At 50.9% G+C, this 27549-nt stretch overlaps 1 protein-coding gene across 2 annotated transcripts in view; it reads right to left on the bottom strand.

Annotated features, from left to right (window-relative positions):
• Positions 1 to 644: 644 nt before the first annotated feature.
• Positions 645 to 27549, bottom strand: part of Ky (kyphoscoliosis peptidase) — a 43493-nt gene continuing 16588 nt past the window's right edge. For both annotated transcript variants that reach the window (XM_005406786.2, XM_013505809.1), the window contains exons 4-11: positions 26199 to 26273; positions 24723 to 24785; positions 22408 to 22490; positions 18640 to 18748; positions 17462 to 17579; positions 8899 to 9087; positions 7455 to 7645; positions 645 to 4869 (exon numbers count right to left, since the gene is read on the bottom strand). In XM_005406786.2, coding sequence (XP_005406843.1) covers positions 3974 to 4869; positions 7455 to 7645; positions 8899 to 9087; positions 17462 to 17579; positions 18640 to 18748; positions 22408 to 22490; positions 24723 to 24785; positions 26199 to 26273 — 1724 coding nt within the window. In that variant the 3' untranslated portion in view covers positions 645 to 3973. The remainder of the gene's footprint in view (positions 4870 to 7454; positions 7646 to 8898; positions 9088 to 17461; positions 17580 to 18639; positions 18749 to 22407; positions 22491 to 24722; positions 24786 to 26198; positions 26274 to 27549) is intronic.

Raw genomic sequence — 27549 nt, 5'->3', positions numbered from 1 at the left:
CCAAGGAAGCGCACGTTGCATCCTGGTTCTGTGGTTCTAGCAGTGAGGGACGTGATAAGTGCAGATTTGGGAACACAAGTTCTTTTTGTCCTTCACACTACAGCTATGAGAACAGTCTCCATGGTTACAGCAGCTTCTCAGAGGTATCTGTATTTCCATTTTCTATATTCTCCACATGTCTAATTTATGAATAATCTGTTTAGGTAACCTGCTAGAAAGTTTCTGCGTGTATATGAATGCCTATATCATCTATATCTACATTTATGTCTCTATATTCAAAACAAAAAAAATAGCTTGACAAGCATTTTTGATATTTTTTTTCCCTCCCACTCTAAGAAGAAATTTAGGTTGACTTTAAAAATTTCAAGTTAAACAAGATTCAATGAAAAAAAACACTGCCTTCATGCTCTTCAAAGGCACGCCCGCGCATAGAGGGGCTGGAGCTGACCTAATTATGTTTTCTTTAATGTAGAGTAGCTATTAGCCTGACGTCCCATTTGCATCTCGCCATCACGTTCAAACGGCTGGGACATTGATTTTTTTTCCTGGGGCTCCCTTTGAACATGAAAGTGCTTTTCCTTGTTTTCTTTTTTTACCCCACTTCATGAGAACAGTGATAAGAATGGATCAATAATTACATTGTTGGATAAAAATGAATATAAATTTTATTGAAAAACACCAGCAACAATGTGGGAAAGCACACTCGACAACCATCGGCCCACTCGACTCAATACACACATTATGAGAAATAATCACCTCTTCAAGCCCCCGACTACTTATTCCCAATGCAAAGAAATTACAGACCTCAGATAAACTGATGTGACCACCTCTGCTAGTAGCGAGCTGTTAACCCCGTGTTTGCCACAGGCCAACCAGTGTATTTAAAGAATTAATTGGTTTAGAAAGAGCTTAATCTTTCCAGCCAGTGTGCAGCAGCTAAATAAAACTGCAGCCCACTGGGAAAAGGTTTCTCCTTTTCAAGTCCTTTGAGAAGAGAATTTCACAAACTGTCTTGGCAATGTGTCCCCCTCCAGCTCAACGACAGGAAGTAGTTCTTTACGTCTAGCCTAAATCCTTCATGCTTCAGTTCATCTCTTTATTGCTGTTTAATCTCCGCAGGCTGTGAGGAGTCTGTGCAGTGAGACAATGTAACATACGGGGAACTGACAATGATCAAAATTAGACCGAAAATAAGAGTCCAGCTGTGCCGGTGGCGCTCCTGAAACCAGCGGCAAAGAAGTTAATCGCCCCGCCCCTGGCACCCATCCTGGGACTTGTAATGCTCCCCGGTTTGCTCAGTCTTTCCCTGGAGTAGTAATTCGTGTGACCAAAGCTGCTCCAGCCAGTCCTGCATCCAAGGTTTTGCTCCTAGAAGGGATTTCCGGGGGGAAAGGCTCCCAGTTCTTATCACACGCCCTTTCACCACGCCGGCAGCCCTTAGGCTCCCCGCACAGCTGTGCATGGCGGAGTTGCTCCGTGCACGCAGGAGGAAACGCTGAGAAAGCACCCCTCCACCCCGATTTCAATATGAACATCTCAACAGCCTTTTTCAAGTTTTCAGTTAAAAAAAAAAAAAAAAAGGAAGGTCGGGAAACGATAAACGCAGTCTGGAGGTTTGCAGCATCGGCAGCCCCGCACTCCGGTCACCAGGGGGCACCCGTGCCCTTCCATCGGCGACAGGAAAACAAAGCTGGGCATTGCAATAAAAGCCTTCAACGCGCGACCTCGGATTTGCAGCCTGAGCAGCATGCATGTAAAAATTCATGAAGATTGGATTTCCTTTCACGTACTTTTACTTCAGTGGAAAGAAATGCAGGTGATTTTCTGACCGTGCCTGCAGCGGTCTTTACAGAGGGGCTGCCCGATTAAATGAGTGGGCAGGGCCTGCGGCTGCCCTGCAGGCTGGAGAGGCGGGCTTCCCTCCCCAGGACTGCACGAAGCCCCTCTTCGCGGGTGGGGTGCTCTACTCGCTCTGCTCGCCCCAAGATGCACTGATGCGTAACCCCGCTTTAGAAAGGTGTGCGTGGTCTTCCACAGGGCTCTCTGCGGCGGTCGCGGTGGCTCCGGCAAGGGACATGGGCCTTAGAAGGCTTTTGTTTTCACAAAACAGCACGTTTCTTCCAGCCCTCGGCACCACATGTGTGAGACAGGGTTGTTTTCGGGGTGCAAGGCTCCCCCTGTTTCCTTGTGGTGGGGCATAGTGCTTGTGTTTCCTGGGCCTCTGTGTTTTTCAGGCTGAGCGACATGGTGGCAGGTGGCCCCCTCAGAGTGCTGGCCGCGGGGCAGGGAGCTCAGCCCTCCGGGCAGCACCCCACAAGTGAGGTCTGTGCCTGGTGGAAGTTGGGCCCGAGCCTGTGTTGGGCTCTGAGCCAGGTCCCTGTTGGAGGCAGTGGGGACCTACGGAAGAGGGGCCCCAGGGCAGGATGGACTGGACAGTGGGACCTGGAACTTCAGCCTGACCTGGGGCAGGGGAGGCCATGTACCTGGCAAGTCACCTTTTCTAGCTCTGGGCGGCTGTGCCGGGGCCCCCCTGCTTTACCTCTGCAATCCCAGCAGCTAGCACAGCTCCTGGCCCTTACTGAACACACAGACAGAAGGTACCAGGAGAAGGCAGGCCTGGGCAGTCCAGGCTGGCTCTGGCTGCTGCCGAGCCTGGGGCCATGTAGAGCGGCTGTCAGGAGAGGTCTGGGTGTGGCCAGCTTTCAGGGACAGGCGCTCTGAAACAGGCAGGGGTGACGGAACCAAGGACGCTGGGGCTCAGCAGGGACTACCCCAGAGTGTGCCCACATGCTGGGATGCTGGTTCTCTCAGCCCTTCCCTTTCTGCTGCCATGGCTCAGCCCACCTCCCACTGTTGCCATGGCAATGCCAGCTTCAGGTGCTTCCCAGGGCCAGCTGGGCAGCTGGCGCTTCTTGGGACTGGCCTGAGCAAGCCAGGATCCCAACTGTCCCCCAGAAGGTGGTGCCCTGGGTAGGAGGCTGGGGTTTCATTTCTACAAAGGAAAGGAGATGGGATAGGACTTTTTCTCAGCCATAGCACAAAAGCTGCTCCAGAGCAGGCAGAGCCCCAGCCTGGCTTTGTTGGCAGGGGCCCTGGGGCTGGCAGTGGCCCACGTGAGTCTCCTGAGCACTGCTCCAGCCACACTGCCTGCTCACCTCATCTCCTCACCGGGCTGGGGCTCTATGGAGCTTTACGACCAAGCTGCTGACAGGCCTAGCAGCCACTAGAGGCGCCCAGGAAGGCAAGGTCAGGCATGAGGCTTGGGCCCAGGAGGGTCCATCACTGCCCTCTGTGCTCCTGCAGGGGCCTGAGTCAGGGGACTTACGCTGGGCTGCAGGACTGCCAAAGAATCACTCCACCCCCACCCAGATGTCCTTGAGCTGGCCCTGGTTCCTCTGCTTTTGCTGTCACAGTACCGGCTCTGCAGGGCTCAGCTAGCTTCCTCTCACACCTTTTCTCCCCAGGGTTAATGAAGAGCACCAGGGATTTGGAAGACAGTCAGGCCCATCCTTCCCTGGAGTCCAGGAGCTGCGGACAGACACTGTGTGCTACTTGGGAGGGGCTCCGTGAGCAAGGGAGACGCAGCCTTACGTGTCATGCTCCTCCGCGGCATGGAGAATTTGCTAAGCATCACGGGAAAAGCTTTCAGCTTGGACAACATCCCTGCTTTCCCACGCTGACCCTATCTATGGTAACAACATTAGCACGAAAGGGGGCATCTGGGCACGGGGGTACAGTTCACAATACCTTGGATTTACATAGCACCTTTTTCTTCCAAGGGCCTTCGCCTCTGTCCCTTCAGCCATGGCCACACTGAGTGAAGCCTTTAGAACACAAACATCTCAGCACCTGTGACAGAGCAGGGAGACCGAGGTGGAGGCCTAGAAATGGTTTCATGCAGACTCAGTGCACTAAGCCTCTCCTGGTAGGGCTGGCCATGGCCCCCTGGGAGGGTATTCGAGGCAGGCCCCTCTCACTGGGTGTTCACTCTGTACTTCAGGATGTAGGAGTAGAAGTTGTGGTTGGCATTCTCCAGCACCATGACATAGACCTCCTGGCAGCCAGCTGTGCTGCAGCTGCCTTCCCAATAGCCCTCGTGGTTCAGGGTCAGGGGCCATGTGTCCTGCCCCTTCACCAGGGCTTTGGCAACTCCGTGCAGCTTCAGCTTGAATGGGATGTTACGGTTGGCGGGAAGCACACCGGACAGGGGCTCCAGCAGCTCATTGTCCTGTCCCCAGTTGCCAAAGCTCTCAGGAAACATGGGCCAGTTCACCTTGGTGTTGGTGCAGCACAGGAGGTAATTGAAGACAAAGATATAGTTGCCTGCTTCCTGCCTCTTCTTGACAAAGATCTTGAGAGCAAACTTGCCTGCATGGGGCAGCTGGACTTTCAGCTCAGTCCGCTTCTCCCGGTGCAGCTGGAAGATGTAGCGCCGCTGCGTCTCCTCAGTTATGGAGCCATCATCTCCATGCAGGGAAGCCAGGACGCTGATGCCCTCCTCCACGCCGAAGCTGATGGAGCAGCGTCCATCCCTGGTATGGATGACGGGGTCAGGGTGTGAGGGTTTCACGATACCCATCTGCTCCGAGAACCAGCTGGGGCCCACAGGCTGGTGTAGCTCCGCTGGCAGCCGGACCCCCAGGTCTACGAAGTTGCACTGGAGTGTGTACTCCAGCACGGAGCTGTAGATGTCTGAGTTGCCCTTGGCAAAGATCTGCAGCTTGTGGGTGCCCATGGTTGGAGGGAACACTTCCAGCTTCATCCCGTTCTTCTGGAGGCTCAGCAGCCCGTGCTCCTGCCTTCCATTGAGCATGAACATGAACAGTGTTGGGGCACAGCTCTCAATGGTGATGGTAGCCTTCCCGTTCACTGGGGAGAGAGTTGGGTTGGGTGAGATGGCTCCTGTACGTGCTGGTGAGTGTTTAGTAGTTAACTCTCTTGGGTGGTGTGGGAAACTCTGAATTACAGCATTTGCCCATTTCTGTGGTGTAAATCTTTTATCAAGATTGACTAACCAACCAGTGTGATGTCACCAAACATGGTATCAGTCAGCAGTAGCACAACCCTGGAAGGGGTTATCTACCCACTTCAGGGGAGCTGATAGCTGGAGGTGGGGTGAGGTCTAAGGACAGATCTGCCCCCAGATCTGTCTGTGCTCCTCCACCATCTGGTTCATATTGGCTCTGGCTTGCGTGGAGGGTCAAGGGGCAGGAAGGACACCGCCTCCTCAAACTCTCAAATCTTACTTCCCCCTCCCACCAGCATCTGCTCATTACTGTGTCAACAGCCATCCAGTCCACACGTTACCTTAACAAGTTGGAAAGCACCATCCCTAGAGATGGTGCTCTGCTCCCCACTGCCCCACCCCACGCTGTCACAGGGCATCTTCGCTGTGTTTCTGGAATGGTCGTCCTTTGTCCTGGTCATTGTCTTTCTGGGACAGGTGCTCTGTTCCCTGGTTTTTGTAGTCTGTGAGGACTTACCTACTTGGTCCTCCCTGGCTCCCACAAGCACGGGGAAGAGCAGAGGCTTCTCTGAGAGCCTGGCCTCACCTTCTCTCAGACACTGACTGTTTGTCTCCCCTGCCCCCGCCTTGTCCCAGTCTCCTCCATGGGTGGAAGCAGGCAAAGGAAGAGATAGCCCATCTGAGCCATGCTTACTGTGAAGTCCTTTCCTGAACCTGGTCAGGCCTCCCCCTCAGGGTGTCCTGTGAACGAGGCTGTCCCTACCCCTCATGTGAGCTGGGGTTCTCTGGAAGCCTGCTCCTGGCCCTGGCTCTCTTCAGGGAAATTATCATGGTGGTAATTAATTACATGAGCACTTCTGTGCACTGTGTGTCCTGGGTGGGCTGGAGGGTGTTTGGGGAGAGCCTGTCCTACTTCCTGTCACGTAGCAGAGCCTACTTTTGGGGGTGTTCACGGAGGTGTGCTGAACGAAGGAGGACAGGTGACTGTTGGGGCCCTGTGTAGGAGCCATGGTGTCCACTGGCCTTCTCTGCTTCCTCCTTCCCTCTCCCCTCCTTCCCTGTGCTCAGCAGCTTTCCATCTCTCCATCTTGGGGTTCTCTTCCTTCCCTTCCTTTCTGCCCTCCCAGTTTCCTTCTTTTACTTCTTTCCCACCTCTATACTTAACATAAATCTCTACCGTCAATAAAGGCAAGTTTGAGATGACTACAGATTAAGAAAAATGGTGTTTACATTTTTATGCCTCCTGCAAAGGTGCACTCAGCTCAGTGACATGGCGCGCTCTTGTCTGGCCTGGTCGATTGTTCCCTGTGGCTCCCTGGCCCGCTGCAGACCAAGCAGGCCTCCATTTGATGCAAGCGTGGTGAGCAGATTCTCAAAGTGAGCAACCTCACGCTGTTACTTTAACAGCAGGAGCTGCCGGATATTTGTAGCTTTGAAGAATGTGCGGGAGCTCAGCAACTGGTTAAGGAAACCATTGGGTGGGGGAAGAGACCTGCCAGCTGGAGCCAGCTTGGGGGCACCTGTGACCCCCAGCTGCTCCCATCACCCTGCAGTGTGGTGGGGCTGGGGCCACCCCAACATCCTCCCCTCATTCCTGAATGTCTCTCGAGAAAGTCTTTTCCGGCCCATGTCCATGGTTCCGGTTGCCGGGCTCAGCCTCATGCTCTGTAGAGTGTGAAAACACACCTGGCCATCATGGCCGCTCTGCAGAGGGCAGAAGCACTTACCCGCCAGGCCGGCCATGGGAGACAGCTGAGCTCGGTGTTCTGCACTGTCCAGCCCTGGGGAAAAGGCTGGGTCCTGCCTCTAGAAGGGGAGGTCTGAGCAGGCCAGGCTGAGCCTCAAGGACCCCAGCCCTTTCCTTGAGGGTGTCTGAGCATGGAGGTTAGGTGGTTACTGAACACATTCCTCTCCTCCGCTCACACTGCCTACTGTGTGTCCATCCTAACTGCCCCTCGCATCACTGGCTATCTCCCTATGGCAGCTGGCCGCACCCTCCATCCTGGGAAGAATGCCCCCAGCTCTCTGGATGAGCCCTATGGCTCCCCACCCTGCCAGGTAGACCCCTTATGCACAGTTACGGCTCTGAGGGGCCCATATATTCTCCTGGCCAGGAGTGTGGGAGGAGAACCCAACAGGCCAGGTGGCTTCTGTTGGATACCTGAGCTGGGGCTGTCTGGGGGCTGAGCAGTCTGTCCCCTGCCCTGTGAGCTGAGAGAGATGTACCTAGCTCAGGACCCTCCAGCTCTGGCTCCTGTGTGCTAGGAAACCCACAGCCCCTGACATACCCCTTCAGGGCATATGCTAGGGTAAGAGGGCTTCTGTCCCTACCAATGTGACCTATAGCCATGCCCTGCCCTGGTAGCCTGATGGCCTGGGCTGTCTGCCATCCCTGCATACCCACATGACCACATGGGCCCTGATCTCAGCTTCCAGGGCTGCTCTGTCCCTGCTACTGGTGCACAACCTGGCCCCCTGCCCCAGTTACCTGTTCTGATCATAGACACGTCCGGGTGGGCACTCAGCATCCCCTTGTTGTAGAATTCACTCTTGTGGTACATGCTGTTCTCAAACTGCCTCAGAGACTGTGGAGGCTTCAGCAGTTGCCAGTTCTTGTTGTCTGGGAAGTGGTCCTCAATGAACAGTGCAGGGTGGGTGAGGAAGTAGAACTCATTGTAGCTGGGGCAGAGGAAGAGCTGGTTAGGGGCCAAGGCAGGGGAACCTGCCTGGCCACTTTACTCAGTTTAGCATGGGGCTGGACTCTTGGGGGCCTTGGGGGCTTCTCTTGGTTGACACAGTACCGGGAGGAGCCCAGCCAACAACCCAACTGGGAAGTGGTGCTGTCATCAGTCCTAACGCGGGCACTAGAGACTTCTTCATGGCTGCCTCTGGACCCTGGAGCCAAAGCAGGACCCAAGCCACTTTCTGAGTGTCTGGGCAAAAGGCTTCCTGCCTCTTCAACACCAACGAGAAATCTGAAGGGTGCGAAGCTGTAATCCGTGGATGAGTGTGGGCACTGGCATAGCAGGGAGGCTGGGAGGTAGAGTGCCGAAGCATACACCTCGCTCAGCCCGTCTCTCCTCTGCAGGTGTAGTGAGGCCCGCTGTGGCTCCCTGGGCCAGGTAGAGGGCTGGTGCTCCTCTAGAGGGCAGGGATGGGGACTCAGAGAATGGGGTTCTCATCCTGAGATGGACAGGCTTTGCTCCCCCAGAGGAGCCACCTTCAGAGCAGTGGAGGAAAAAGCAGTGTCTGTGAATATGCAAGCCCCACGGCTGAATGTGTGGACACCCAGTCTGTGTTCCTTCCGAGTGTGGTAGTGTCAAGATTTAAGCTGCAAAAGTCACAGTGCACTCTTATTTTGGTGAATAGAATCTGATGGCCGTTGAGGCCCACAAGAATGTCTTGTGTGAATTTAGATTAAGGCCAGGGCCCTGAAGAACTGCACTAGTTCAGTGTAATGGCAGCCACTGTGCTCACTGTGGCCTGTGGTAACTGTACACTTTCCTGTGTAACACGCACACTTTCCCAGAGACCACGGCCCTTCCTCAGCCTGGAGAAGGAGGCTGGTGTCTAAGGAAGTGGTAGGAGACAGGACTGGTGTCCATGCGTGTAATGAGGACAGGGCCTGAGGGGACCCACTGGCAGTTAAAGGGGCACCTTGGCCTGCCTTTCCGCACATGGGGCCTGGGGCCAACGCTGACGCTCATGGGATTTAGGTGAAGAGAGTAATAGGGAGCCAGAGGAGGGATTTAGTTAGTGGAGGGGAGGTTACAAAAAGGTTGGGCCTATAGCTAGCTCCGTCTCAGCCTGAGGGCAGGCAAGCACAGCCAGCAACCCTAAGGCCACCTGCCCTCCTTCCCTTCCTCCAGACTTCTCCAGCTTGTGCCTCCCCCATACCTGAGATCCCCAGCCCAACCTTGACTTGTGCTTACAGGAACGTGAATTTTGAGGTGACCTTGTCCACCAGGCCGCTGCCCCAGGTGCTGTCCAGGAGGTGCCATCTCCCCTCCAGGTACACAGCGTTCCAGGCATGGTCAAACTCTCCAGAGAAGCTCTGTCCTGTCTGGTAGCCGAAGCCCTTGGAGTAGCCAGGCACTGTCATGCACTGCACACCAGCAATCCTGGGGGTGATGCGGGGTATGAGCAGGGTCTCCACTAGGCTGGGCCCCAGACCTGCCTGTCACGCCCGCAGTCCATCAGTCCTTATTGTCTGTCCTTCTTCCTGCCTATCACACGTTCTCACATATGTAGCCTTGCCAGCTTTTGTCCCTGGAGGGCACAGTGCTGGCCGGGGCTGACTGGCTGCAGGCCCTGCCATCTGCCCCTCCCCTGAGGCTGTTCAGATCTCTTCTGCAGTGTCTCCCCGGAGCCCACTTGACATGATCTGGGAGAGAAGTGAGGGCAAGAGTGAGCGTGGCGCTGGAACCAGGGAAAAGGGGATGTCGAGAAGCAAAACCTAAGAATGAGGAGGGGCAGGGCGGCTGGGAGAGCCAGGGCTGCGCAGCAGGTGCTGGTCTGAGTGCAGAGAAAGTTCAGCCCTCCTTCCTTGGCTGTGCCCTTGCAAGCCCAGCTGCATGGGGAATGGCAGACAGACTGGTGTCCCCAGCAGTGACCTAGGGAGGACTGGCCTGCAGGTCTGCCCTCTGCAAAGGTGGTATGGGAACCGCTATAGTGTATTAATGTCACTCACTGCCTGCCTGCTGTGGCCACGATTCTGGTGGCCCCTGTAACTGTCTCGGAAGGAGTGAAAACGCCTGCCAGAGCTTTGGAGTTATTTTGATAGTTCCTCTTCTATGGCTCAAACTAAGCTGGCACAACTTTCTGGGACCCCGGACAGTCAGGGTGGGTGCTGGCCACATCTGGGGTCCACATAAAACCAGCCAGTGAGGGTTTTGGCTGAGAGCACTTCTCTGAGGCCAAAGTGAAATCCCCAAATGTCCTGCCATGGCCAGATGGCCTTTCTCCTCAGCAGCCCTGCCCCCATGTGATGGATGGGGTGGGTAACTCCATGGCCGATCTGATTCAGGGGGCTTGCCATGCTAGCCTTTCTGAGGCCTTTGTGCAAATTTGGAAAGAAACCCCCTCTCCAAACATTTTCCTTGCTCTTGTGGAAAAACCAGTAAAGCCATGAACTCCTGGACATGCAGGGCGCCCTTTGCATGGGGCTCCCTCGGACCCCACTAACCTCCCAGCCTCCCACATGGTGCTGACTCCATGCCCCTCAGATGGGTTGAGTCTGCAGTCCAGGCCCTCTTCCAGTGGACGGTCCTCTGGGGCCAGGTCCTGGCTTGGATCAGGTCTGCAGCCCCAGTAGCTCTAAACATCAGGGCCATGGGGCCTCCCAAGGTAATGGGATGAAATGGTTACACATTTGGTAAAACGGTGGGGGAATTTTCTCTACGAAAATGCATAATTGAAAATCAGTAGAATATTGGATTAAGTTTTACTGATCTATATCTACAGACCATTTGTTGAGAGAGTCATTGAAGCAACACGTAGTGTCCTGAGGGTTTGGGTTCTAGTGCCCTTGCTATCTGTGTTACCTGCGGTGTGTATAACGGTAACCAGTTACCACATGAGCCTTTACCCTGCTGTACCTTGACAGTCCAGCCCTCTCAGGCTGAGGACCTTTGCCAGCCTCTGCCCTTCTCCCCACAGTTTTGGAAAGGAGGTCCAGGCCTCCCTGGCTACCTAGGGCATCTCACGAGGACACACCAGCAGGGATTTCAAAGAACAGGGATACCCCAGGGGCAGACAGCAAGAGCAACTAGACCTTGATGGTGAGATTTTCTATTGCTAGTGGCCAAAAATGACATCCACAGCAGAAGAACTGCCCAGGGACAGGAGGTGCCAGGAGTCCACGGGCCGTGGAACCTCTGGAAGGAGAGGGTGGCACGAAGACACAGAGCACCCTGGGCCTCATCTCTCATGACAGAGAGCGCAGAGAGCGGGGTGCTAGGTCATGCCGGAGGTGATGTGGGGCCGAGGGGGTGCTCCCAGATGGGGCAATGTGAACGGCTCTACAGTCTTAGAGTAGAAAGCCAGCAGAGAAGAGAGGGAGAGGGGAGAGGGTGAGATGGAGGCTTGGGTGGGAGGGAAAGCCTTCAATAGCAGGGAGGGCCACATTCACTCAGACTGGGTAAGGAGAAAAGTGTTGTGAAAAATATTTCTTTAGGGTGGTGATTCATACTTCCAACTCAGTGTTAGAACTGCACAGTCAGTGCAATGTCTGCGCATGCAAATAATGTGTGTACTTGGAAGCAAGAGGGGAAAGAGAGAGACAGACACAGACAGAGACAGACAGAGACGGACAGAGAGAGAACCTCTTTTTCCAGATCTCTTAGGAAGTAATGGGATAAGGGTGATTTTAATTTCCTGCTTTAAATTCCTCTATATTTTTGAGATTTACAAGCAAGATTATGTGTTACTTTTAGAATTGGAAAAAATTGATAAATACTCCTTAAAATTCTATCCTCTGGTGAATCATCTTCCACTGTTGCGCAGGACGTCTGTGCCTATTAATGTCTAGCAGGATGTGGAGGATAAGGGGAGTCCAGGGAGCCCTGGTGTTTAGTGAATGGCTCATTTTGATTGAGGTGGACTCATCAGCGGAGCTGTTGGGCCTCTGGACATACAGCTCACTGGTGCTTGTCCTCTGTTTGCGCCACCTGGGGTCAAGGAGGCAGGAGGCACATGTAGCACTGGTGCGGACTCCAGGTGCTGCGGTAAACCAGGGTGGGCACTGATGTGGGCAGCCTGGAAGTTCTGCTGGGAGAAGCCTGCCCTGAGGAGTATGTGCAGGGTACCCTCCCTGTGAGGGGTGAAGTGGGGAGAAGATCTGGCAAACACAGCGGAAGCTCCCCTAACTCAGGAAAGGGCTGAAGGAGGAAACAGGAGTGGCAGAGATATCCACTGTGGTCCAAGCTGGAGTGGGCTAAGCAGGGAAATCAGGGCTCTCCTCCCAGCTCTAACCCCCAGTGTGGCCCTGCCAGACACATCATGAGCTCCCAGGAAGGTTGGCATTAAGTGATCTCCAGGGGATGAGTCTCCTCTGACAGCCTGAGGAGAATTTGGGAGGGCCTTGGGGAATGCCTGCAGCAGGAAAAAGATGAAAAATGAACTCCGCTGTAAGTTTATGCATTGCTTGACTATGACACGGGATACTTTATTACCTGGCAGCCATGTGCAAGATGAATGGGACAGAGGAAGTCATAATGTAAAGCATTATTGTCAATAATCCATAGTTTTCATGCAAAGTCAGGTAATCCATATGGAAAACAATGACTATAGAACTAGTTGGGGTTTTGTGTCTAGTCAGGATGACACACAACCCTCTCATGTCATCAAAAGACTACTGACTGTCAGGTGCAGAGGCACAGGCCTGTAATTTCAGCTCCTTGGAAGGCTGAGACAGGAGGATCACAAGTTTGAAGCCAGCCTGGACAATTTAGTGAAACTCTGTCTCAAAATAAAAAATAAAAAGGGCTGGGAATGTGGCTCAGTGGTACAGCATCCCTGGGTTCTTATCCCAAGTACTTCAAAAAAAGAAACCCTAAATAACCAACCAAGCAAACAGAAACAAAGACCACCAACTGTATATACTGAACAAAGCACAGGAGCAGGCCACAGGCAGGAAGATATGGCATGACGCGGCACAGTACCATATAGTCAAATGTACTCTTCCCAAAATAAGGCTCAGGGGCTCTAGGCCTGTTCCTGGCTGGAAGGAGGGCAGATCTGTGAAACGTCACTGAAACACAATCTGTAAACAAGTTCCGGGAGAGCTCGATAGAGGGAGTCATTGTGCTGACAGGAGCTGGGAGAATACTGACTGAAGGGCTCACCTGCCAGAGTGCTCGACCAGCCATCCTAGAGCCCAGGATCCCTCAAGGAGATCAACTGAACAACTTCAGTTGAAGAATCTTAGCCTTTCCTTTCAACCGTCTTAACGAGCCTCATGCCAGTTCCACAGTAGAATATAGCTGATGTGTATCCTGGGCCACAAAGGGAATGAGCATGCAGGGAAACTGCAACTGGCCCTGGCAAACTTCCCTGGGACAGCCAGAGGATTGGGAAAAAGCCACTGCTCCATCATAGGAAGTGCCAGGGCTCAAGGACCCAACTTGGGAAGTTCTGAGGGCTTGGGCCCTGAGGCAGCCCACGACCACGTGGCTGCCCAACCTGGCCTGATGGACACAGACTGGAAGAGGTGCAGGCAGGCAGAGGGCAGGGACTCCTGGCTGACCTCAGTGGCCTTGAGGCTACTGCTGCTTCCACTTTAGTGAGGTGTGACCTCAGTATTCACTTTGCAGGTGGTGGGTCAAGACTGACTGTCACTTTATACTGAGATGGTCCAGGCCTTGCCAGTGACACTGTGTGATGCTGCTGTAACCTAGGCACTTCTGGGCCCCAGCAGTGTGGCTAAAAGGCTGGGCAGGTAGGGCCGGCCTGCTCATATCAGCTCTGACTACAGTGGACTCTGCCCTCTGTGATCACCTCCCCCAGCAACTCTTAGGCAAGGGGAAAAGAAAGGAAGGGAGAGAAGAGGGGAGAACAGTAGCTGCAAGAGAAGCAGTGCACATGTTTTTCTTTTAATATCTTGTTGGAAGTGGTGTGATCTCTGTGCTGCAGCAGGATAAACACACAGTGGTGTAGCTTAGGATTTGTGTACTTATTTCTTGCAAACTCGACAGTGTCTCTATGCTCAATTGCTGTGGTGCTCATTTTGCCTTTTTGTACACTATCCTATGGCTAGAATAATGTAATCATAATGCTAATTCTCACCCTGAGGCCCATGTCCTCTCCTCAGTGGTTCAGACAGGCAGGCTGCTTTGCCTGGGGACACAGAGCTAGCTAGGGGCCAAAGCGAGCCTGGAATGCAAGTATCCCAAAGCACCATTCAGGAGCCTTTGCACTGGACCAAGCTTTTGGTAAATCAAGACTTCATTTTAATAAATTTATGAGTGAAGGTAGAGTTTAACTTATAAACAGAGTGCAATTAGAGAATGATTTGCTACAGTGGTACAGTTCATCTTTGTATCATCCTTTATCTACAAGGTTGAGGGGCTTTCAGTTGTCCTTTTCAGAGGTTTTACATGACAAAATCAGATTTGGCAATAATTTGAATCTATCTGTCTTAGAGGGAGTCTGCATCTCCCAGGAAGCTTATGGCTGCTTCCTCTCTTTGGGGGCATTTGGAACCAAGTCATGCTTTAGGATCTTGGGGATATCATGCTGCGCAGAAGCAGCCGTCTGAGTTTGCCTGCCTCTGGCCTTGCTCTCTGTGACAGCTGGAGGATGGATGGAAAACCAGTTGACACCTGATCGGAGACAACTAGCCCACTCAGTGTCAAAGCCTCAGATTGGCAGTAAGCTCCTGGTTATCCAGAATCTCTAGAAATCTGCTAGCTCGTGGTGCTGCAGCCATTGTAGTAGAGGAAGAGAATTTACAGGGGCCAGCTCCGTGGCAGGAGCCTGGGGAATTAACCTTGTTCCCTGCAAGGAAATTAGGCAGAATCAATTAAGGCTGTGAGCAATCAAGGCAAAGGGAAAGACATTAATGCGTGATGATAGAAAGTCAGAAAGAAACTGGACCAACCGTTACTCGAAATTGCACTAACAAAAAGCCTCCACATCAGTAACTTGGGAAAGGCAATGTGGAAATGAATGATGCTATGAAAATATCTGAATTCCCCACCAAATTACTTTATTAAATCAGTCTTTAATGAGGCCATTCCAAGGAGGCAGAATGCACTGACAGGAAGTAATGATGGCCTTGTGGGTACAACTCTTACTAAGAGGTGACCCTGACAACCAAGCAGGGATAAATCAGCAAGTGTGGATTGCATGTCTTTAGTTATTAAGGAATTAGCTAATGAATTGACCAAACTTTTGCAGTTATTTTAGAGGTAAAGTGAATTAAGAAAGTGATGCATGGATAGGTTACTGATCTTTAAAGCAAAAATTAAAGGAATTTGGGGAAGTGTGAGCTACCGTTACATGTCGCAGGCACTGTGATGAAATTTGTGCAGGGTAACCGCCAGCCTGAAACTAACTTTAAGTGGTGCACAGTGTTGGGATGTATTTTAATGATCAGCTGCAGGCCAGAATATGGACATGGTTAAGCATCTGGCCGAGCTGGAAAGGCTGACAGTTTCATTTAAGGCAAGTGTCAATTTTCTGAGTCTATGTGGGCCAGCGCAGTCAGTATGAAAGTTCCACAGAGCAAAAACACCTCAACTGGCAAGCAAGAGAGAAAAGGTTATAAAATAGCAACTCTGAGGTCAGGTGATCAAACCCCAATTGCATGTTCTCACTGAGTCCTGGAGTCCCACCGAGTAGGCTGTAGAGTCCCCAGGCGTGGAGGAGAGAGCGGAGGCTTTGAGAGGTTAAGTGCTTACCACAAGGAACGAAGTGAGTGAGTGCTCGATTAGGGACTGGAGCTCCAGTCTTTCCAGCTTTAAATCTGCCACTCCTGCAGCATGCTAGCAAGCATTTACTAGATAAAGAAGTGTGTATCTTATGGCTTTCAAAAAGCAGGGTGTTTTCAAATTTACAAATTCAGACGAATACAGCCACATTCTGAAAGATGTTAGGGACAAATGCGGCTGAAAACAGACTGAAACGAAACTGTGGTGGTCAGCAGAGCTCTCCCAGGGGTAGTTATTTCATTATTTAAAAGAGAATACACAACTCCATCAGGAATACCCTGTCACGCTAAAAATATCTATTGAGGGCCTACTGTGTATAAGATTCTGATATCAATGTCATGGAGGAGGCAGGAAGAGAGGGGGCTAAAGACACATAAGAGTGTGTAAGACCTATAAGGGGCGTGAGGAAACGAACACAGGTAATGTCTATGTGCATAGGGTGAAGTCTGGAAAGGAATATGACAAAATGCTTACAGTATTTTTTCTACTTATCTCAGAGCCACTTGATTTTCTTCTTTTTGTTTTGCATGCCTTTAAATCAGATACAATGAGCAAGTTTCTGTTCAATTTTAAAAAGTTCTTAAGTGAGAGCACAGGGAAACACACGAGCTGGTACATCCGTATGAGGAGGACGTCATAGGAGGGGAAGGCGTTGGGCCTGGAATTGGGGCTGGAAGGAGCTTTGGGACAGGGGAGCAGTGCACACATGAGAGGGAAGTGTGGGTGGTGTCTGAGGTGGAGGGTAGGGATTTGGCTGAGGTCAGATTTTGGAGGACTTTGTAGGTCAGTGTGAGCTCTGCATCAGATTCAGGAAGTTAGGAGCAGGGAAGCCTGGGCAGAGAGACCAGTGAGAGTCCAGCTACCTGGGAGGCCCAAAGGTAGGCGGAGGTACCTGGGTCTGGGCCTAGGGTGGCGGTGGGAGTGAGAGTGGAGTGGGTATCCTGGAGGCGTGGATGTAGTGGCTAGGATGGTGTTCTCGGTACCCTGACTGCCCTGGGTCCATCTGAGGCTGTGAGCTCAGGATGTGAGTGAGGGGAAGAGGAGGGAGCTGAGCAGGAGGGTTGCAGCACCGTGGGACCAGGTGCATGTTCAGGCTTGGTGGTGGTTCCAGGCTGGGAGGCAGCCCAGCTGTGGCTGCAGGCCAGGAGCAGGATGCGTGTCCCCCAGACCCAGGTTCTCTGCAGCCGCCTGTGCAACACTGACGCATCATGGCTGCATGCTGGGGACCCCTGGTTGCTGCACTTGGCTTGATTTTTTTTTTTTTTTTTTTCGTCATCCGCAGTTCTGGTGGGCTGACATTTGGGTGGCTGAGAAGACCTACTCTCAGAGAGCGGTAGAGATATGGGCAGCTGTCCTCTTACTTCCTGAAAAAGGGACTCTTTGCTGGCCCCAGGTCTCACTGATTGGTTCCTATGGGAACCCAGCAGATCTCAGAAAGGGCTACAGAAAACAATGGGGGTCAACAGGACACAACCAGCCTTAAGCTTTTCTTGAGGCCACAGGAAACCAGCAATGACCGATTCTCTCCGTGGGCCAGGACCCTGGCCACATGCTCATGCCCAGAGCCCTGAAAACTGAGTGCAAAGATGCCTAGAGCAGTAGCTTTCTGGCTATTCAGCTTTCCAGCGGATGGATCTTTTCAGGTAGGGTTTTTGTTTCTCATACAAGAGGCGCCAGCACCAGCCCGAAGGACAGCCTTTCACAGTCCCCTTGGAGGTCGCAGCCACTGTCCTCTGGCTCTCAAGCCTGCCATTCTTTTAACCTTCAGCTGTATGGAGATGGGCGAAGGCGGAAAAGGGGCCTTTTATAACCAAATTATCTCCCTGCATTCATCTGCCATTATGTTAATGCATCACGAAGCTCGGCAGATGGTACAAAGTCAATTATGCTGGTGTTAAAAAGGGAGAAATTGACCTTTTCAGAACTCACTTGGATTCCAGAGCAGAGTTTGCAAACTCGGGCTTCAGGCTGGGCTTGTGGCAAAGACCCACAGTGCTTTAGAGGGAGAGGGAGAGGGCCGGGAGTTCCACCTGGGAACCAGACACTCACTGGCTGCCTGTCATACCTGCACATTCTTTCAAAGAGGCCAGCGTAGCCGTCACAGTTGGTCTTCTGGGTCCGCAGGATGTCAGTGGGCTTGAAGGCCTGGCGGTCCTTCTCCTGGGCAGCCTCGATGTCATACTCTGGAGGGCAGAAGAGGGCACTAAGGAACCAGGGCCCTGATGCAGCTGAGGCTGGGGCAGAGATGAGAAGAGGCCCCACTGTACCAGCACCATCCCAGCCCTAGCTGTCCTGTGGGCATCATCAGGCCAGGGGAGTCACGGTGGGCTGATTGGAACCAGGCACCAGACCCAGCTACATCTGGAAAGATGTCACCTTTTGTACAAGTAACAAGAGAAAGCTCAAGGCACAGGGAGACGGGCTATTTGGCTCTCTGGCCTCTGGGGAGGAGCTATATGTGCATGCACACGGCTGGGAGTGGTGAATAGTTCCACTTGGATGTTCTTTCTGTTCCTGCCCCTTTGAGACCAGGCTTACTGTCAGGGTTGGAGTGACAGGAGGTGGTCCCTTAGGCCCCACGCTCACACCCTCTGCTTATGTCAGCTGCGTTCGTCCTCTAAGCTGCCTCCCAGAGGACAAAGAAAAAGCCTCTGACAGGTTGAGAGAGGCCTGGTGGCTCTTCCTGTCCAAGGACTGTGAGTCTGTGCTGTGGCTTGACACCTCCATCTTCTCACTTGCACTTACAAGATGCAGCAAGGAGTGGCATCCCCTTGGAAGCCCCCTCTGTGGCTTGGCTTATCCCAGTGAGATGCCCAAGGCTGTCCTTTGAGAACCTGGAGCCTGGGCTCAGCCCTGTAGCCAAGGTCACAGTGTAGAAGCAAGCCGCAGGGAGAGCAGAGTCTGTCCTTCCAGCAATGGTACTTTATGGAACCTCCAGTGTTGCAATAACTTTCCAAACGACTGTGACTTCCTCCACCAATGGAAACCCTTTGTGGAGCTGGCCTTTGTCCTAGGCCTCTTTGTCTCTGTGGATCACGCTCTTTAGAAAGCCCAGATGGAGGAGAAGCTCTTGCTGAATGAGGATCTTGGCTCTGGAAGGTCCTTGATGGGTCCTTTCTTACTCACCCCAGCCACTGAGGAGTCATCCCCAACTTTCCAACACACTCTACACTCATTGGTGCAGGGCCTGCGGGCAGTAAGATCAAGGAGTTCTAGAGCCAGCTGCAGTACAGGTGGGCTTACCTATGTGGTGGCAGATCCAGATCCAGATGGCGCGGACCCTTTCCAGATCACTGTGGGCCTCCTGCAGCAGGTCACTCACCAGTTCATCTAGGCCACTCTTGACTGTCACCTGGGGAGCAGGAAAGGCATTCTGCATCAGGGCCTGGGGGAGTTCGGAGCTAGGCCTTGGATGTGAGGAAATAGGGGAGCAGGGAGCCAATGCAGAGCTCACCTGACCTACTAAGTCCTCCAAAATCTGCCCTTAACCACCTCCCCACCCTGTGCCTCAGACACCACCCACTTCCTTCTCATTTACATGCTGCTCCTTCTCCCAGAGCTCCTTCCAGGCCCCAGCCCAGGCTCAGCACCTGACACTTCTGGCCAGCCTTGCCCTTCCTCCGGGCAGGGAAGCTGAGAGAGAGGTACAAAGGGACAAGGCTGACTGAAGATAAATCACACGGAGATGGGGGAGTCAGACAGGGCAGGTGGTACTGACCAGCTGAATCACCAGCCCTAGAAGTACCACAACTTTTCTCTGAAGATCCTGGGGCCAAGTGGGTATCTGGACAGCTGTGGCTGCCTCTAGTTATGTTAATACTTCCAAAAACAATCTATGGATGTAACACAATCTTTATCAAAATCCCAACAGCTCTTGGAATGGAAAAGCCAGTCCTCACATTCATGTGAAATTGCAAGGGGCTCCATATAGACAAAGCAATTTTGAAAAAAGAACAAAGTTGATGGGTCTACCCAATTTGAAAACTTACCATGAAACTAATCAAAGCAGGTTGTACTGGCAGAAGGATTATGTAGAGCAGTGGAATACAATTGAGAGAAATAAGCCCATATATTTATGACCAACTGATTTTTTTTATAAGGGTGCCACATCCATTCAATAGGGGAAAGAACAGTCTCTTTAACAAGTGACACTGCAACAAGAGTTTTTGTTTTCCACACAACAGGCGCAGGCACCAGCCCGAAGGACAGCCTTTCACAGTCCCCTTGGAGCTCCCAGCCACTGTGCTCTGGATTTCCATGTGTAAAAGAAAGAAGTCGGACCTCTACCTCACACCGTATACAAAAATCAACTTGAAATGGATCAAAGACTCATATATAAGTGTTTAAACCATAAAACTCTTAGAAGAAAACACTGGCGTAAGTCATCATGACCTTGGAGTTTGGCAAGGGATTCTTAGATATGACACCAAAGACATGGGTGACAAAAGAGAAAATAGATAAATTAGAGTTCATTAGAATAAAAGATTCTGTACCTTAAAGGTACTATTAACAAAGTGAAAGGGCAAACTTGGGAGCATGGGAGAAGGTATTTTAAATCATATAACTGACAAGGATTTAATATTTAGAATATATAAAGAATTTCTATAACTGAACAAAAAGACAGTCCAACTCAAGAGTGTGTAAAGGACTGGATCAAATGGACGTTTCTCCAAAGAGGGTACACAAATAGTCAATAAACACATGTAAAAAATCCTTAACATCATTTGTCATGAGAAAAATACAAATCAAAGCCACAGTGACATAACGCTTTATACCTACTGGGAGGTCTACCAGCAGGTCTGCATTAGCTGAACGTAAAGTGGTTTAGCTGCTGTGAACAACGCTGCAGTGGTTTTTCAACAAGTTAAGCAGAGAATTACCACATTATCCGGCAATTTCACTCCAAGGTGTATACATACACCCCAAACACTGCGGACAGGGGCTCAGCCAGACACTTGTGCACTAATATTCACTGGCAGCACAATAGCCAAAAGATAGAAACAACTGCCATATCCATCCATAGACGAATGGACATTCACAGTGTGGTACATACATACAATGAAATATTATTTAACCAGAAAAAGAAAGAATGAAGTTTATCACGTCTAACACATGGTGATAAGTGAAACAAGTCAGACACAAAAAGGCAAGTAGTGGATGATTCCACTTAAGTGAAATATCTGAAACAGGCAAATTCATAGGCTGTGAGTAAAGAGCATGGGGGGGATGTGGGAAGGTGGATGGGAAGTCATTCCTTAATGCATACAGATTTTTTGTTGCAGATGATGAAAGGGTTTTCAAATAGATACTGACGCCTGTGCAACATTGTGAGTGAGTGTAATTAATACCAGGGAGTTTTATACTAAAAATGATTAATTCAAATGTCAAGGTTTTTTTTCTTTTTGGTTTTTTGTTTTGTTTTTTGAGATAAGGTTTTCCTATGTAGTTCAGGCTAGCCTTGAATTCACTTTGTAACTGAGGCTGGGCTCAAACCAGCGGCAAGCCTCCTGCCTCGGCCTCCTGAGGGCTAGAGATTATAGGTGTGTGCCATCACACCTGGCTAAAATGGCAAATTTTATGTTACAGATATTTCACCATGGTAACAATGGTAAAAGAACGAATTAGCCTTTCAGCGTCCTCCCAGGGAAAACCGGTTTGGGACTGCTAGAAAGGCAGCCTTGATCCTGGTCAACTTTTGAGAGAAGCCGACGCAACTGGTGCTCACACCTGCAGTGGGTACCTGCATCTCTCCAGCTGCACTTTGAAGGTCTCTCTGACCTTGCTCTCGCTGGGACTCCGAGAGTCACCTCTAGTCACCCCTGCCACACCGGGTGCTTTGATGTCATGGAGACGTGTGGGCCTCTCTTTCTCCCACTCTCCCCTGGTCTTCTGCTTCACTGTCTTCCATGGCTGCCCTAACTCCATGTTTCTTCTTTCCCTGTCCTTCTCTCAGGGCCTAGAACAGTGTCTGACACATCACTCAGTCCTGACTGACCCCAGACTGCCATTCCATGGCCTGGTCCTGTGGCACCCTCTTCCTGGCCTTCCCTGGCCACCCACTGCTCTGTGGCTGTGTCTCTGGCCTCAGCTGGGCTCCTGGCACTGGTCTGGCCAGGAGCCTGTCCCATCCCTTCTGTTACACAGGCCCCAAACCCTCAGACTCTGGACCCACCCTCTCCTTCGGTCTCCAGAGATGGCCAGGCTTTAGCTTCCCATGAGGCCAGGCAGAACTGGCCTCCAACTAAGACCCCGCTTTGCCCTCTGGCTTCAGCTATCTCTATGCTGGCTTTGGCCCAGGCCTCCTGTTCTGCAGAGACTGAGCTTCCTCAGCCAGGGTGTTTCCTGTCCTGCCTGCCCCCACTCCTGGCTGCCCCATGTCCACGTCCTCTTGCTCTCCCATCTTAAAATGCTCCCCCAGGCTCTTCCTCAGTCCTGCACGGCCAGCCTCCCCCTCTCTGCCAGCCTCCTGGGCACCTTTGTCCACCTCCTCTTCCATCCTCCACTCACTGGAGTCAGGCCTAGGCCCCCAGCCCCCTCTGGAGGGTCACTTCTGACTCTCCCACCCACTCAGACACGCTGGGCCCCGAGGCAGGGGATGGTGCAGCTCATGAACGATGAAGTGAATGTGGTCGTGGTCACAGGGGCGTGGGCCATCTGCACTCATGGTCTTTTCCCATCCTCTCCCTCCCTTCCTCTGTGAGTTGCGGCCTGGTACAGCTCAGCAGCAGGGATGCCCAGACAGGCAAGGGCAAGGCAGGGCAGGGCTGGCCAGAGGGGCCTGTCAACAGCGTGGCTCCTGGTGTACAGCCTGGGGCGGAAGCACAGGAGGCTGGGTGGTGCCCGGGAAAGGAATGGCCCTGGGTCCTGGGCAGCAACTGTGCCTATGCCTTCTGTTTCCTATGCACATGCTGTGAAAAGGCACGCCTGGGCCATCCATCCAGTGACTCAGAGTACCTGCAGGAGGGGCCAGGGGAGACTTGGGGGTCTTCGCCAGAGGGCCAGCTTTCCTACCTGTGAGGCGTAGCTGTCCAGTTTTTCAAACTGCTGCAGGTCCAGGGGCATGGACTTTAGGCTGGACCGGTCCCAGGGATAGGCTGGAAACACAGGGAGGTTCTATCAGCAGCCGAGACCTCCAAGGCAGGCTGCTTGGCCTGGGCCTTGCTAGCTCTTTGAAGCTCTGTGATTACTTAACCTCTAACAAATTTCCCAAAGCCTGAAACACTAGTTCCAAGAGCTGTGTCTCCTAGAAGGGGTCCTTGGCCTAATTAGTTTGGGTACTGTGGTACTCCTATAGTCCTTTTGAAGACCCACAGGGAATAGGAACTTATTTTGCAGACCCTGAGAAATCAGCCCTTTTTTTTTTTTTTTTTTGTATTACTTGTTACTGTCTTTGATTGATCAATCTTGCATTCTTACATCTGGTGGACTGAGCAACTTCGTTGAAGATAACAGTATGTAATGCAGCAACCACTGTTAATTCCTATCATGTTGTTTTGAGGTCATGTATCATTTTTTGTGTTGTTTTGTTTTTATCTTCATTGTTGTTGTTTTGTTAGTTTTTTTCTTTTAAAATAAAAAAACAAACAAAGAAAAAGCTCGCTTAACTTCAGTCCCCTGCACTGCTGTTCACAGACATCTGGATGATGGAATTCTCTCTCCTGCCATTTAGTTTTCTGGGGATTCCTGTGGGGTGCACCCAGGCAGTGCTGCTGGCCACTGACAGATTCAAGAGGGTGGGTCTGTGCCATGGACATGCAGTGGCGTGAGGATCATTTGCAACCGGACAAGCTTCTCTTGTTCGTGGCCAGCCGGAGACTAGAGCACTCCAACAAAGCCATCTGTGGAGTATCGCTCTGGTGTTGGAAGTGCTGTGAACACACTGGGGGACAGCCTCACAATCACTCACTCATGTCCCGCCTCTTGGGTGCCTCCTGCTCAGAGAGTGAACCTCAAATCATGTCACTGAGACAGAGATGTGGGGAGGAAGGAAGCCAAGACTGATGCTGACCCAGGGCCTGTAGCCACCTGGATTGACCATGGGACCCAGCAGAGCCACAGTCAGTGTTGGGAAGTGTAGCTGGAACTCGGGGGCCAGCCCTATCTTGGCTCCTGCTCACCTTCTGGTGCTGGAGGTGGGATATTTGCTGGACACCATGATGGAGATCATCATGAACCCCTGCCCTGTGGGGTCCAATAAAGCCACCCTCTAATCAGCCCCTCAGGAGAAGGAACATGCCCCAGACTCCTGCTGAGTGTCCCCAGTTCTCAGGAGCCATCAGGTAACCTAAGTGGCTATAAACTGGACTTCAAATTAACACATCTCCACTCAGTATTGCTCTTCCCTTGCCAGAAGAAGAGCAATGGCATTTCTAAAATGGACTTGGAGACTCTATTTTACTAGTTTTCTCCTTTCTTGGTTCTATTTTATAGTATTTAATATTTCACATTAAATACACTGGTGTTCTAAAAGTACTCTTGTGAAACTATGACCCTTCCATAGTATAGAAAAGAAGACTTTTCAAAAAGATCTATTACCAAAAAAAAAAATAAATAAAAAAATAAAAAAAATAGAATTTTGGCTGGGGATTTAGCTCAGTGGCACAATGCCTGCCTGGCAAGCACAAGGTCATGAGTTCAATTCCCTGTCCTGGAAAAAAAACCCAAAAAAAGGAAAAAAAAAAAAAAGCAAAAAAACAAAAAGATCTATAATGATTTGTGCCTCATGAAAGCTGCCTTCTGAGATGATTATATAAGATTGAAATGTAACTTTGCACAAATATGTGTAAGACACTGGTAAGATTAACTAAATCATTCTAGTATTAAAGTGTAGGAAGAAGTGCAGGGCTGAAGCAGGCCTTAAGTGCGATCTGCCCTCCTGAGGGGGAAACTGAGGCCCAGGGAAAGCAAGTGAGGGAAAAGCTGGATTCCAGCCTAGTCTACCCATCACCCCATCCCCATTCAGTGTCTCTTCTTCTGCGTTAGTCTGCTCATTCACTCACCTCCTACCTTACAGCCAGCTGGCATTCCTTTTTAAATTGATGTAATTCTGAATTCAGATTTTAATGTTTCTTGCATTGGGCAGCTTTGTTATTGGAAGGGGTTAATTTTTGGCTCTGGGATGACCTCTGGGATGAGAGCCCTTCCCTTCTCCACATGTGTCCATAGAAGACCACTCATCACTTGTGACACTCTTCTCTCCAAATTCAGAGGTGGTCCCGGACTCTCAGTGGCTTCCTAAGAAGCCACTGCCAATTGCTCTGAGCTTGGTGCACAAGGCTAACACTATGTTCTTTTGAGAATGGTCTTAGAGAGGAGCTTGAACTCACCAAGGGCATCTTTGTTTCCAGGCTGCCGAGGTCTTGTGTTTCCATTTTTATCACTTTGTAAACCTACAATAGCCCAAAAGCAGAAGTAGCGTCATTTCAGAAGAAAAAGAAATGCAAGTTCTGATGATTCTCTGCAGATCTTGATTCTGAGAGCTTTTCTGAGCTCTCCTTTTCACAGTCCCCATGCTCCTGTCCTACCCTCCACCAAACTGCTGTTGGGACAGCAGGGAGCAGTGGGATGGGGGAAGATTTGGAACCAAGGACTGGACAAAAGGAAAGGGAGCTGCAGTTTGTGAGCAGAGGCAGAAGGTGCTCTGATCTCACTGCTTTGGGTTATGGAGCAGGCCCACCGGGAGCCTGGTGCTTCTGCCTTCCTCAAATTCTCATCATTGAACACCACTGGGCACATTGAGAGGATGAAGGGTTCTCCTCTAGATAACAGAGGATGAGAAAGACCATGGGTAAATGAGAACAGGGGACGGCAATCTGTATGGTGCTTGGGATCCAGAAAGGTCAAATATGGTAGTAATCAAATGACAACTGAATCCTGTGAGTTTGGGACAGTTAAGGCCCAACGGCTGCCAGGAGTTAGGCCCTGTAGGGAAATGCAAAGGAACTTCTGCTGATTTGAAACCAGGTCAAGCAGGTTAGGTCCCTGATGGAAAACAGGCAGAACTGGAGGTAAGGGATATCAAGGCAGGCGCTTTATGTCCTTAAAAGTCACTTTAGGCTATACATATAATAAGATATTGCAAACATACGCAGGCCATTCTGAGAACCAGTGGCATTTTGTTTCTCACAGCAATGTTTTATTACCACCTCCATCCTTTGATGGAATGAAAGAGACTGAAAAGAGCAACTAGCTTTGCTCCCTGGTCTACATTCCTCTAGAGTTTCCTGTTTAGGCATGAGAGGGACAGATGCAGGGAGATGCTCCACAAGGTAGTGCGGGAGATCTGATGGCCGGGACTGTGCTGTGCAGTGAATCAGCCAAGTACTATGGTGAAGACCAGTGGCTTCAGAGTTGGATCTGAGTTCTGATCCACTGCCTAGGTGGGTAACTTGGGCAATTATTTTGTCTTTCTGAACCTTACTTTGCTGATCTAAAAAAGGTGACAATAATACTGTTACCAAGGACAGGAAAGTCACTGAATGGAAATTCCTGTGCTGTGCATTCTCTTCTTACACAGTCAACAAACAGTGTCTAAAAACATCAGCAACACTCTTGTGATAAAGTGCACCTTTAGCCATAGGCCTGTGTCACCCAGGCCTGATTCCAGAGACACAAGAACAGCGCAGGCTGGGTGTGGAGAGTCTCCCAACATGAAGCTGGCACACCTCCGCCTTTTCCAACTTTGTAGGGCCAGCCTAATCTTCCCCTTTCCTCAGAAGATGCCCAGGCTGGGATCAGCCCACCCTCCTTCCCTCAGTTTTCCCTGCCAGCCCTCTGCCCTGAGCAGCCCTATATGTACGTACATTTAGCCAAGGAGAACTTCTTGAGAAACTGGGGCATGGCATCTCGAGGGTGGACCTCCACGGTCAGCTGTGTCCCTGCAGAGGCAGAGAGGGAGGAGGGACTGTCTCAGCCAGGCTGTCAGGAACTCATTCATTTCAGAGCTTTCTTTCGAATATACAAGTATTTCTCTTTTTTTTTTTTTTTAACTGAATCAACAACCAAGACGATGATTTCTAGATCTAGGAGAAGTGAAGTAGTGGGGTTAGTACATGGCACCTGTCTCCCACTGGGTGAAACTATCCACCCTGGGCTGAATGCCTGGGGAGACGATCTGCAGACTGTGGACAGAGACCAGTGTTTAAAGCATTACCAAATTGGCATTTGCTCTCCTTCTCTGCCTTCAGCTAGACTGGACTCACAGGCATCTCCAAACCCAGAAGTACAAAATGGGTGCAAAGGAAAGGCACTCAGAATTCTCCCTTTTGGCTTGAGGAGAAAGGAGAAGATGTTTGAGAGAACAGAGGAAATCCCTAATGTTGTGTTTTCCTCTTTCCTATTGTTTTGTGACTCTGCACCTCTACATTTCAGTTGATAGCAGTGATGTTGGTAGTCAGGCAGGCACCTAAGCTTTCTCTCCTGTCAGAGGAGCTAAGATCCCAAGAGTAAGGAGGCAAATACTCATTGTCTTTTCGCTATTTCCTGTTGATTGGCCACAAATGCAGACACAGATACAGGGAGTACATGGCAGAATGAGGAAACCAAAGCCCCTGCTTTTTGGTTAGAGGACCAGGAAGTGGGCCATGAGGAGGAAGGAATCACAGAGAGCAATTCCTTAAAGTAGTGGGTGAACTCTGCGGTCACCTCTGAGCTTGGCATGCACTGATCTTGTCTTAAACATCCTACCACAGTTTTTCAGAATTAAACTCTGGGCAAGACCAACGTCCCAGTCAGAGTCTGGCTGCTGGTTGATGACCATGCAGGCAGTTTTGTGTAGTGTGGCAAAGGCTACAGTTCCAAAGTACTCAGCAAAACACCCAGGAAGATCTCACTTGGAGAAAGAAAAGGTAAAACATCAGCAGATGCTAATCCTGTGATGGCACAAAGGCAGAAAATGACTTTAAGATCAGCACCATAGCCATGCTCCAAAAAGTGAGGGCAAATAGTTTTGAGGTAAATGTAAAGATACAAAGTATCAGCAAAGAAACTGAATCACTGGGGAGATGCAAATTAAAACAACACTGAGATTCCATCTCACTCCAGAAAGAATGACTATTATCAAGAAATAAACCAATAATAAATGCTGATGAGGCTGTGGAGAAAAAGGAACCCTTCTCCACTGTTGGTGGGAGTGTAGACTGGAGCAACCACTGT

The sequence above is a fragment of the Chinchilla lanigera genome, unplaced genomic scaffold, assembly GCF_000276665.1.
Source record: "Chinchilla lanigera isolate Chin_1 unplaced genomic scaffold, ChiLan1.0 scaffold00100, whole genome shotgun sequence".
Classification (NCBI taxonomy): Eukaryota; Metazoa; Chordata; class Mammalia; order Rodentia; family Chinchillidae; genus Chinchilla; species Chinchilla lanigera.
The sequence above is the reverse complement of the archived record's forward strand: the minus strand, read 5'-3'. Positions and strand labels throughout refer to the sequence as shown.